This window comes from Equus przewalskii, chromosome 2 (genome assembly GCF_037783145.1).
Source record: "Equus przewalskii isolate Varuska chromosome 2, EquPr2, whole genome shotgun sequence".
Lineage (NCBI taxonomy): Eukaryota > Metazoa > Chordata > Mammalia > Perissodactyla > Equidae > Equus > Equus przewalskii.
In genome coordinates, this window is record NC_091832.1 from 105,115,081 (window position 1) to 105,128,631 (window position 13,551).

The 13,551-nt window shown below is 35.9% G+C and overlaps 1 protein-coding gene across 9 annotated transcripts in view; it reads right to left on the reverse strand.

Annotated features, from left to right (window-relative positions):
- The window catches only part of AFG2A (AFG2 AAA ATPase homolog A), a 309,664-nt gene that overhangs the window by 226,333 nt on the left and 69,780 nt on the right, over positions 1 to 13,551 (reverse strand). For all 9 annotated transcript variants that reach the window (XR_011537212.1, XR_011537213.1, XR_011537215.1 and 6 more), the window contains exons 12-13: positions 7,521 to 7,574; positions 5,278 to 5,357 (exon numbers count right to left, since the gene is read on the reverse strand). Coding sequence is in view for 5 of the 9 variants with exons in the window: in XM_070609147.1 (XP_070465248.1) it covers positions 5,278 to 5,357; positions 7,521 to 7,574 (134 nt within the window). In the remaining 4 variants the exon portion in view is untranslated. The remainder of the gene's footprint in view (positions 1 to 5,277; positions 5,358 to 7,520; positions 7,575 to 13,551) is intronic.

Sequence of the window (13,551 nt, forward strand, 5' to 3'; positions counted from 1 at the left end):
AATGCCCCATCATCCCCTATGATTTCTAAATTATAGACCAATATCTCATGTATCTGACTTAAATTTTAAAATATTTTTCTAGTATATATTTTCAAATGTCATAAAGAGTTCCAAATGGGAGGCATCTGAATTTGTTTCTTAAAATCTACCTCCCACACTCCCATAGTCAGTATTCAGGCTCAGAAGAGAACTAAGAAGACCAGCCAAACATAAACTACTCTGAACACAAGCACTAACTATGACGATTTTCTTGGTACATGTAAAATGTATTTTAAAGGCAAAATAACTACAATAGGAGACATCTGTGTCCCACAACAAGAAATTTCCAACTCCTAGTAAAATGCTATGCCAGGCCATCTTTCTAAGGAAAGTCATACCTTTAATCTATGCTATAGTACTTACCCACAATGCATAGACAAAACAGAACACAAAAATAGAGAACTTGGCTATACTTTATAAAACTATTATAATGAAAAATATGTTACACATTTTCCATTTCTTCTTTTGTTGTTTTCCTCAAGATTTCTGTTTAATATTAAAAGTTTACCAATGTGAGAACTATGTTATATCTGAGGTGATGAAGTATAAATTAGAGAAAACTGCCTACCAGGACATAGGGATTGAATATAGCAACTTTAAATACAGATATACAAAATAAGAGTGGTTAGGAGTATTTAACAAGTGGCTATTGTTAGAGTGTCTTAAACATAAAAAATATTCTTTAAGTATTTAGATACATGAGAATTTTTACACTGATATAAACACACTTCTTCTATCTGAAATCCTGATAGTGTATGAGGTAGCAGTAGTAGAGTTCAAAGGCACTAGATCAGAAAACATGAGTTCTAGTCTTGTTTAGGTCACAAGGAAGATGTGCTTCTTCTCTTAAATTCTAGGGGCTTCTGTTCCTTGTGAAGAATAAAAGGTTACACTAGATGACTTCTAAGAATTTTTCCAGCTATAAAATTTTATGATTTTATGAAATTTTAAAAACCACCATAAAAATCACATTAAAAAAATTTATAACCCTCCTTGAAAAGTGTCATTTAGAGAAATGATGCCTACAAAAATTTCCTCTACAGTGCTTAGTGTCATGAATTCACTGAATTTACCTGAAATCTGGATATGCCGTAAAAGAGCTACCCCATTTCCTGATCTTTATTTTAAAACTCAGAGCTCTTTTCAGAATGCTGCTAAGCCTGGAATCTTCATTTTCAATGAAAATTGGCCCAGAACTTCTTACTTTTTCCCCAACCACTCCAAGTGGAAACCAACTCTGGACTATTAAGTACAGAAACAGCTATACAAGAAAGCAGTTATTAAAATCACAGATTCTCCAATACCTCACAGAAGATACCAATGAATCAGCTCTTAACTGAGTACTTAATCTTTTTCATTTTTCCATATATTTAATCTTCTTCTTTACATTCTAGTCATAAAACAACATCCCAAACATTTTTTATATAATAGTACTGGCTTTATAAAACAGATCATCTTCTCTTTCTTACTGTCTTTCTTCTATTTCTAAGATATAAACTTTTTTCATATTTTAAGTTTTTGAAATCAAGACGTCTCTTGGAGTTGTGATTTCTCAGCACCACTCCATAATTTAAGGCTGCATTTTTCTTCAATATTGGTACATAAAATAATGATGGGTCTTACGACAGATGGCATCTTAGATTAATGAAATGCCATAGTGTCTGTTATCTGTAGAATAATTTTTCTAATTTCCCAAATGCTTCATTAGAACATAACGAATGTAGAACGTAAACTCTGTTGGGGCAGGATTCATTTCTATCTCTATTACTATATTTATATCTATTTGGAAATTATTATTACAAAAATATCTATGCAGAAATTATAAGAAACAAAGTTTTTTAAGCAGTTACAAAATGTCAAGTATTATGTGATGTGCTTTACACGTATTTAATTCCAACAACCTAGAATTTACTATTAGCTCCACCTCACAAATGAAGAAACTAAGGCTTACAGAGGCTAAGCAAATTGCCCTAGGTCCTGGTCACTGTTTTATCCCCAACACAGAGCCTGTTGCAGAGTGAGCATTCAATAAATACCGAACAAGTGAATGAATGAATACTTGCAAAGGGGTCTTACAACAGCCCAGTTAGACAGACAGGGTCATTACTAATGTAAGACACAGAGAAAATGCACAATAAATACAAGCTTGAACTCAGACCTGGTATCCTGGAATCTGTGGTGTAGTCGAGTGAAAAAGTGGCTCAGAGTATCTGCTTTGGAGTCAAAATATGTGAATTCAAATCCAAGATCTGCTACTAAGCATACATGACCTTGAAAAACATATTTATGCATCTATATGCCTAAGTTTTCTCACCTGTAAAAAGGAGATGAGAATAGGACCTACACCTCTTGAGTTGTGATGATTAGAAGTTAATACAGCAAAAGGCCATAACATGGTGACTGAGGTCCAAACAAAGGGCGTCACATTATTTGGAAGTTAATTAAATAAACAAGATGGGCCTCTCCAGCTAGTGACTCTAGGTTTCAGAGACGGTCCTTGTACCAAATCTCTTCTAGTTCTGCTTGAAGTTTGGCATTACCAGGCAATCAATGTTAGCTGATGAGGATGATTTGGGATGGTGTGACTGGCTAGAATGTCCTAAGACAGAGAAAGTTGTTCTAAGAATCAAGGGACTCACTCTACACCTCTCTACTTCTGGGGACAGGACTGCTGCCTAAGACAAGGTTGACTGATGATTTAATTCCCAGCTTGCACTCCCATTCCCACTATAACCTTTAAAAAGGTAAATACTTAAGCTAGCTGGGAAATGGGGCACAATACTGGAGCCAATTGCCAATTGTATAATATCTTACTTTGCATTAACATAGGGGCCTTTCTGTGAGTTTTTTTCTCTACCTATCAAGCACTTAAAACAGTTTCTAGTACATAATAAGCACTAAATGAATGTTACCCAATACTATTATTAGCCCAGTATAATTCAAATCTCTTCCCTACCTCAGTGCCTTACTCCTGAGCATACATCTATTTACCCAAGAGCTATGCTACTTTAACAGCAATTTCAATTTTCCCAAATGTTATAGAGATCATTGAAGCACTTTGCAAAGGGAATCTTACAGCATTTCCTCTGACTCATCATATGAACTAAGACCAAAAGAAAATCTTATTTGGATCACCCATAATTTAAATGGGCATACAGAAAAAGACAAGTAAGTGTCAGGCTTATTTATTTTTTAAGTCCTAAGGAAACTTAAATGCGGTAGGAAGGAGGGGAAAATAGTGGGTGTAATTAGACACTTTCTTATAAGTATGAAAAATCTCTCTTTCTGAAAGTACAAATATTTCTAAAGCTAAGCAAATAGTATGTCTATGCTGTATTTACAATGTGCTGGTTACAATCCTGAGTTCCACAGCGAATTTGAGTAACTTGAAACGGTCGAAATAATTGATTTAACATACACAGACAGTAAGGACTAGCATACAGTATAATTCCCTGCTCAATTTGTTAAACATCTTAAGTTTGGAAATTAAAATCTTGATAAGAAGAAACAGTCTTCTTATGCACTGTCATTTTTGGACTAGTCACATGGGTTTGATCTGAGTGTTACAGAAAACAGATAATAACTTTGAACAAATGAAAGCAATGACTATTCTACAGCCCAATATTATGTAGAATTGCCCCTAGGCAGTGTTGGCTCATCACACAATTAGGAAAATATACACTGAAAACAGAGTATCACCCTGTGAGATTCTTTGGCTATAAAAAACGAACTATATAAGACTTAGTGCAACTAAAGTGCAATCAAAACTCTCCATTTTGGACCATTTGCACTTCATTTGCTCATAAGCCTCACCTTTGTTTTCTGAAATGTCGACTAACTTGACCAAAAATTTTTCTATACAAAGGAAACTGCACAGAATTTATTTTTACTTGATTTTAATGAGCCACTGAGGGAGGGAGGTATACAATACACACTATGATGAAGACTATCAGAGGAAACGATATCTAAAGGCTGCAAATCATTAGCATCTCTAATATATTTGTAAATTCCTACTGAGCCAAATTGTCTGCAAAAACAAGATACTTCTACCAAGTGCCTTGTGTGGTTTTTCACACCATCTCATTTCAAAAGCATTTTATGAGAACTCTGCTATATATTCTACCTCTTGTCTGATTCATATTTAACAATGTATCACACCTTATTCCTTTTTTAGGCTCCAAAAACAGATGTCTCTGATGTCACATAAATGTGGCAGGTCACACTACTTCAGCAAACTTCTCTGGCGTCTTTTTCTTCTCTTGTAGTTAAGATGAACTTGAGCTATCTGTAACCTTCTGTGCTATCTCACCTCAGAAGTAATAAAAGGGTCCGAGTAACTTCAACTCACAAAATAAAAAGACTGGTAGGTATTTATGGGATACTGAAAAGGGGGGACAAGAGCAGGGAGAGTAACCTCCTAACAATCATTTCCTAATGACAGTTTATACTCTCATCTGATGAGGCAGCTCTGCCAAGGAAGGAAGAGGAAAGTAATACTTCTTATCGCCTTTAATACTGGGGACTTAAAAGGTGTTTTCCGCCATCACTGTAATCACCATCAGGAAAACTTTTATACATCAGAAAGCTATGCACAAAACACATAAATTAACATTCTCTAACATGAAGTACTTGTAGTACATATTCCTTAAAAGACCTCTAAACATTTGTTGAGAAAAAAATCATACTTGTAAACAGTTCTGATATGTATATATACACACACATCTGTATGAAACGAGATTATAATCTTCTTTATTGCTTGAGATTTGGTAACAAAATTATTAATACTAATTTTTATTCTATTGTAATTAATTATATTGTAGGAAACATGATTTAATCCAGAGAATACTAAAATCTGTGCAATAAAATATTTTATTATAATTGGGTTCTACTGTATCATACAATTACACTTAATTGAGCTTTGTTTACATTTTTAATTATGTTTATAACAACTTTAATTTTGATAGGCAGTGCTAGGGGGTCTCTGTAGATAATAAACTATAAAAATTAACTCAAATGTCCCAAATGGATACCAGTGTTTTTCAAAAAACAAATATTCTATATGAAAGTATTACAAAGTGATAACAGGAAATAATTTAATGGATATAAGAGAAAAAACTACACGAATTTAAAAATGTTTTCTTTTAGGCCAAATGTATTAATAAAAAAAATTTGTATAAGAAATGCTATTTACCCTGTAATTGCTGATATTTAATAGCAGTTCTATTAAATATTTCTTACCTGCCCCTTTCAATTGCTAAGGCATCAAGTTCATCAAAGAAAATGATGGAAGGAGCCACTGCTCTTGCTTTTCGGAAGATCTGGTGGAAAGAGGGCCACATTAGGTAAAGATCAGTGAACTCCAGAAAACTGTAGTTGGTTTTAGTTTGAAAATGGTATTTAGAACTAAATCTACTATGTACTGGTCAAGCAGCCCAATCATTTTGTATACACCCTGTAACAGATCTATGCACACTTCACAAAGGATCTGTACCTTCTTCCACAGTGCTTACTTGCACAGAGACAAGACACCAATATATATTCACAGAGGTGTGCAGGAGGCAATTTCATTAAGCAATCAGACAATCTCAGTTAAAATCCCCCCTCCACCACCTGTAGCTGCGTGACCTTCAGCAGGTAGCTTTACTTCTTCAAACTTCAATTTCCACATCTATAAAAAGCCTGCCTCAGAAGATTACTTTAAGAATTGAACAAAAAAAGGAATGCAAAGCATTTAGCACATGCCTGTAACATAGTACGAGGCAGTAAATGATAGGTATTATTAACTATCATAAACACATGTTTGAAAGAAAAACCATAAATGTGCAAAATCAGCCACAGATTAGCATATAAAATATCCATAAGCCCAAAAGCCACATGTCTTGCTCATTTCTTTGAAGACTGTATGGGAAAATAATGGTTGATGTAAAGCCAGGACAAGAAAAATGACCAAAACTCAGAAGAGGATAGTTTGGTTAGACCAGAAGTCAATCAGACTACCAACATCAGAGACTAGCCAGATAGCCATGGGGGTGATATGTGGAAATGGGCTAGAAAAAGTCAGCATAGGCAGAAAGAAATCCAAACATGTGTTACCTGTAACCTAGGCCCCCATTTTCTGGTCACAAGTAGGATGACCATAAAAATACAAAACGTTCACCAAAACATTAATATTAATAAACATCACCTTTTTTCATATTTTAATCACTGGTGGTGCTGTTATTATCAGTTAGCGTTTTACACAATTACCATCATCTACAATTTAAAGTAAAAAAATTGGATAAAAACTAACTTAAAATCTTTCTCAGACAAAAGAAGTATTCTAATCTCTAATAATCCTGGTTGGTACCCAGGTATTTCACAAATGGAGACCATCCATTCCATTGCTGTTGGTGTGTTCTTGTTCTTGCTTAGCTTCTTTGAGGATACAAGGTGCCTATGTGAGGCAGGCCAATCTCCGCTTAGGAAAACCAAGAGATATGGTCAAACTGCTGTAGTGACCTGACTCCAGTGCCTTGATTTTGCATGAATTTACCAATTGTGTAGCTTCCGAAATATGAAGCAGTGGCCTATCAATCAGGCACTGGCTTTAAAGCTTAGGAGAGAGGAGGGGGATGCACTGTCTAAATCACCAGGGAGAGAGAAAATAAAATAAGAAGAGAATAGTGAAATTTTCATATATTAAGCATATCTGATTTAAAAGACTACCTAGTTTAATGGATTTAAATCTCATTCTGAGATCATGTGCTCTTTGAAAGTGTTGATATATCTTTTTTTTAATGAAATGCTGCAGTTTTTTAAAAAAAACCTTTATTTAGTAAAACTAAAGGCAGGTAATACTATGTTCAAAAATAAAAACAAAGTACAGGTGTCCCGCCTCCATCTGAAAGTTTGCTTTACACCACTTTGCTTTTACAAAAGGCTTACATTAGTACTTGTTTTTGCTAACTGAAAAATATCCAAAGAGGACTTTCACTTTTACAAAAAAGGGTGAAAAGCAAAAATAGCATTCAGTATTTGTTTTGCAGCAAGCTATTACAGAGGCAGCAAGCACCCCAAGATGCAAGAGTCCATGGGAACTACACTCAGCATCTCTGCTTCAAGCCACCATAGCTTTAAATTGTCTGTGAGCATCTGTGCTTTCTCTCAATTCATTTTGGTAGGTTATGTTTTGGGTCCAGGAACAGACAAAAAATTTTCCCATATAAATTAACTGCAATTGCTTCTTCACTTTACGCCATTTCAGCTTATGAAGGGTTTCACAGGAATGCTCTACTTTTGGATAGCAAGGGGAAACCTGTATTGCAGATGACCAAAATTACATTTTTAAATAACAATAAAATAATATTTGCCAGAAGAAAAAATATACCACTAGAATTTGGAAATTTCAAAGTCTATAACCCAAAACAAAATGGAAACCATATAGATGAACAGAAGCATGGTTTTCCTATGCAGAGTTCTACTTAAAGGCATAATCTTCTTACCTCTCTAATTGCTCTTTCAGATTCACCAACATATTTATTCATTAATTCAGGCCCCTGCGTGAAAAGAAAACAATGTTCAATGTCTTTACAAATGCAGCCATGTGTATGCCTTTCGATTAAAGAGAAAATATATACAACAAAGAAGAAAAGTAAAAATTTAAAAAATCCGCTGCAATTAAACATAATAGTTTAACATTTTGTTCATAATCTGTCTACCCATCCATCCATATTTTTACTATGTATCAGGCATGCTGAGAGGCATTAAAGACAGAACAATCTAATTTAGAAAACCAACAAAGAGATAATATCCATGTATTCCCAGGCCTAATCAGTGGCTGGTTCTGAGTAAGTCTACTTGTCAATTTGATCTAAATCCACTAGATCAATAGCCCTATCTGACAAGAAGTAAGAAAGACCTAGAGCTATTCTTCTTAGGATGCCATGATAATCCCTGAAAATGGAATGGGAATTAAGTAATCCACAACATTATTTTATAGTCCCTGAATGTTTCTGATGTAAACACTGCTGTCAAACTCTCTGCTCTCACTTGACTTGGCCATGTAGACACTGATCATATGGATCTGCAGGACCAAACATGCTCTTCTCAGCCACTATCCCAGCCAGAGGAGAGACCTCTCATAGAACAAAATCTTAGGACCACTAACACTGCTGACTCTCAGCCAGAGTGTCATATTGTGACAAGGACCCTAGTCACCCTCCAAAGTATCTATTCACTCAGTCTCTGTCTGAATCTCTCTTTAGCTATCTCCACTCAGCACTTCATCCAGTTGATAGGAAATTTATTTTCCCTTTTTGCACCCAGGTATTTCAGAAGGGGTACCAAGGATGAAAGGTGTGGACTCCTAGTAATAAAATTTATCAATTTTTATTAACTGGCGTTCAACAGAGAATCCCTATAAAGGTGGCTGGTATCCCAGTGATGTATTGCATGACTGATTCAAACGTGCACATTTTTTTTTTGCTATTTAATATTTCTGAATTTTAGTATTTTTCTTTCTTAAATACGTAAAATATCATACATTGTACGAAAAACAGTAGGCTTTCTTTTTTACAGCACACTTATCTACTTTCTCACGATACACAGTCATCACATCACAAGAAGTCAAGGGATATTTAAAAAATAATAATAATAATGCTGTCATGAGAACCACAACTATTCCTTTTAGATACCGATAAAAAGTTTGTGCTGTGACCTCAGTAAAATAAAAAGAAGGAAAGAAAAGTTTGTGCTACAATGTCTTTCTCAGTTGTGGAAACTATCTCTCACTTCCCAGCAAATGGCTTCTACTGATACCTTTCCCCACACAATCCCAAATCCAAAGGACGTGTGTGTATGTGTGTGTTTATCTGTGTTTCTCTCTCCACACGTAGGCTCACAGACACACATACAAATACCTTATTTTGAACAAGATTCACAATTTATCCCATGCAAATCATTGGTACAGACAATTTAGGGACTGTAACTAGACAATGGCTTGACTATTTCCTAAAACATTTACATCAATTTAAAAAAAATCTGACTAATTAAAGAACAGAGGCAAGCCCTAGCAGAATGTCAACCAGTCCCACAAATTGATATGGGCAATATTTACCTTCAGTTAAGATACCATATTACAAAGATAATTACCACATAGCATGACAAGTACTAGGACAAGGCAAGCATAGGTGTCAATGAAACACAGAAAAGGAACTGCTTAGAGTCAAACATCCTCCTAGGAAGGTAACACTTCAGGTGAGTCCTCAGTTGATTTATTCAATACTCAAAAATATGAAATACATCAAGACTCAAAAAGAAATCAAAAAGGTCTCTGATGAGCCAAAATAGGTATTACCACACGCACTATAATTGTGGAAGAGCTCTTAAGGTCTTTATTCGGAGTCCATTGACTTTTCAATTATACTCAAGACTAACAAACTTGAGTAAAACTAAAAAAGAATTTAGTATAGATGGAGGATAGAGTCAGGGAGAATGAAGCAGTCAACAAAGCCAGTTCAAGTGGGAGGCCGGGGGCATGTCAAAAACAAGTAAAGATTTCACCCTGTAAGCAACCAGAAGGGTCTTAGGGGAGTTAATTCGTAATAGGTGTATTGTGGAAAGATGATTCTAGCCACAATATAAAGGACGGTTTAGAGGAACATATGAAACCAGAAATAGAGAGACCAGTTATTGAAATTCTTAAAATAGAAAAGGTGAGAAATGAAGAAGACCAGGACTAAGGCAAAACAAGACGGAAATGAGAAGACAGCCACAGAAATTATGTAAAAAGATAAAATCAACTGAATTTGTTGTGAGTAGCAAGATATTAAAGTAAGAGAGAATAAGAGGTGTAGAATAATTCAAATATGACTTAGTACTATTTTTGATGTTCATGATGATGACAATTCATGAAGGATAAAAGGACGCTCCATGTATTCAGTGTAGCAAGTCTCAGAAATATGTATCTCATTAAAAATATTTCATCATAAAATAATTAAAATTAAAAATTTTGTAATCACAAACCTAAGTGCTAACATTTATTGAACATTTACTATGTGCCATGAACTGTTCTAAGCACTATGTATGTATTAATTCAGCTATATAAAATGTCAAAGAGGTACAATTGCTGTGATGACTTTCAATCGGTAAATAAATTAAAGATCCACACAAAATCTAAGGCAGGAAAGATCACAAACAAGCATCTAGCACCTTAATCGCTTTGCTGACATATACAAGCACTAATCATTCATTTTTTTTACTCAATGAATATTTATTAAGTGCCTACAATGAGTTTAAGGTTTAATAGGAGATATTAAGTATATTCTTTAAAAAATAAAAATATAGTGAGGAAAAAAATCACCACTATATAGACAATGCCATGAAGAGAAGTAAAAATAAGACAAAGATTCTTTCCAGGTAAAAGAATCAAGGAATAATCCTGAACAGCAATGAGACCACAACTGTGTTAGATCGTTTAGAATGGCTGAATCAAAATTATAAGATTTCCTCTGGCATTACTCAACAGCCACTTCAGTAACTCATCTGTATGGCTACAGAGTGGGAAGGGAAAACAAAGGCAGTTACGTTGATCCCAGGGGTGTGGACTGCTCTGGGGTGGATGAAGGCAGAATAAATTCCAGAGTTCTACAGGAAGCATGAGGTTATCTTAGCACCCAGTTAGACAAGGAGGGAGCTAATAAACTAGAAGCTACCATAAAGGAAATGGTCAGGCAATAGAACAGAGAAAGGAAATTTCTGGAAGCATATGGAGCTTATTGTTAGAAAAAGAATTTTCAGGGCCACATGTTAGGGAATATCCAGGTGTAGGGTGAGACGTGCAACTCCACGAGGGGCAGAGGGCAGGTAGTGCAGTTTTAGAGCCAAGGGATAGGGTTGCGAGCTACAGACGGCTGAGGGAACATCAGCACAGGAGGTAGTGGTGGCACTCACCTAGTAGGAGGTGTCAGAGATCAAGTGACACCCCAAGATCAAGAACTTCACCATAGATGGGTGGCTAGGCATGAGTTGTCACAGTCTGAGTGGGGTGAGAAGAGCATTCCCAGGGGGATGGTCAGGGGTACGGTATGGAGAGTTCCTACATGAAGGTGTAGAACAGCATGGAGTATTGCAGCAAAGCAGATTGAGAAAAGTGTCCACATGAAGGAGCAGCTCAGTAGAGAATACTGCAGCCCCAGTGGGATAAGACAAGTATCCTCCTGGAGGGGTGGGGAGTAGCTGGGTGTTTGGTGTGGAGGAAGGGGAACATGGAGAGCAGAGCAGGATGAAGAGAGCACCCAGGTGAGAGAGTGTCCTGGTATCCAGCGTCACAGCCCCAGGGGTGTAAGAAGGGTATCCCTGGGGAGAAGCAGCCCAGCACAGGTTGTCAAAGTCAGTGGGGTAAGGAAGGAACTACAAAAGCTGGGAGTGGTGGGAAAGGGAGATAGTGGCATCACCCTGACAGGAGAGGAGCCTGAGTTGGGTAAGGAGTGTGTTCATCCCAAGAGAAAAGGGGCATAGGCAGCAAAAGGGGATTATATTTAGAGGACTGATCAAATAAGTAAATATATAAAGGATAAGAGTACCTAGGTTTCTCACTATTAGAGATGTGAGTTATGAATACGGAAAGGAAGAAAATGAAAATGAATTCTGCTGTGCTGAACTGAAATTGGAGCTAACAGTATAAATTCAAGATTTTCAACATATTTAGCTACAGAAATAAATACATATAAATGTGTGCGCATATATATGTACTTAACGTATATCTGTATGTATAATACATACATACATGCATATATATATATATATATATATATATATATTCCTGAGCTTTGTTCCCTGGGAGAACCTAAGAACAGCAATATCTCAACAGCAATAAACACCACCTAGCCCGCAGACCTGGGCTTCTAAATTCTAAGAAGTTGGCTTCTAAATTCTCCACCAAAAGGTATCAGGGTCTCTTGGAAAAATGGCTGATTCCAAGGCTGGGGTGAGGGAGGCAAAGTACAAAATGAGTCTGAAAATCTTACTGTACCAGATAGTAAGAAGGTGCTCAGAGTGTTAGAGACATATCAAAAGGATACAAGAGCCAGCTTGAAAGAGCACCTACCAGCTAAACTAGCACAACTGAGGCATCAATAAAAATAACAGTAATGAACGATGACCCACTGGATAGAATAGGAATTCAAGAGCCCATGGAGATACAAATGAACATAATTAAATGAAATATTTGTTAAGGAATGAGATATTTATACAGTCCCAAAGCAACTACTCACAAAACAATACCAACTTCACAGGGGGAAAACAATAATTTTACAGTGGAGAAGCCTGGCAGGCACCACTATGATCAAAGTTAACATTAGTCGCAACGGAACAAATTAAAATCAAGTATCACCTGATAGGATGCAATGAGAAGAACTTCACATTACTTCAATGAAAACCTTGAATTTAATCATGAGGAAATATCCGACAAACACAAATTAAGGGATATTCTATAGGTTAACTGACCTATAATCTTCAAAAATGTCAACATCATGAAAGTAAAGGAAGGACTTAAAGAACTATCGTTCCCAGTGAAGAAGACTTAAGAGACATGACAAATAAATATAACGATTCTGAACAGATCATTTTGACAAAAAGAACATTACATGGTGTGGGGGATTGGAATTGGCCACCCCAAGATATGTCACTTTGGCAGGAGGATTATTTTGGGCTGGTTACTTTTAAAAACTGCAAACAGGAGAGAAACTCTGAAAAGCAGAAGTTACCCTTTGTAAGAGACATTTACATTTGTAAAGAAATCTTCATCTGTAAAGGTGTCTCCCTCTCTGTACCAGGAAGAAGGGGGACCGACCCTACCCCTAAAAACTCTTATCAACGCAGAAGGCAAGGACTTAAATCTGCATTTTACTCTTGTTTACCGTGCTTTTCTGGTAATCTCTGTAACTGATTTCCCCACCCCCAACATCCTCCTATGTAGCTGAAGATGGTATTTAAGATGAGAAGCTCCACCATTTTGGCGAGTTACTCAGTTTGCCTGAGTCTCTCCCACATATACATGTCATAAAGGTTTGTTTGATTTTCTCCTATTATTCTGTCTCATGTGAATTTAATTTATAGTCTGGCCAGAAGGACCTAGAGTGGGTAGAGGAAATGTCTCCCTCCCCTACACAGGGACAACTAACAAAACTTAAATGGTAATAATAATGTTCCTTTCTAATTTAATGGCTGTACTGCGGTTACGTGAGAGAGTATACCTTTTATAAAAATACACACAAAAGTATTCAGGGTGATGAAGCATACAGCAGCAACTTATTCTCAAATATTTTAAGGAAAAAAATTATTTGTGACTACTCTTGCAAGTTTTCTGTAAAGTTTAGACAGTTCCAAGAAACAAAAGAAAAAAATACTTGATCCACAAGAATAAAAATATTGTAGTGAGACAAGTAAAAAAGATTCAATACAAACAGACCAGAAATAATAGAAATGATAATTAGCAAACAAGGACTTAAAACAGGTATTTCAAATATTTTCAAT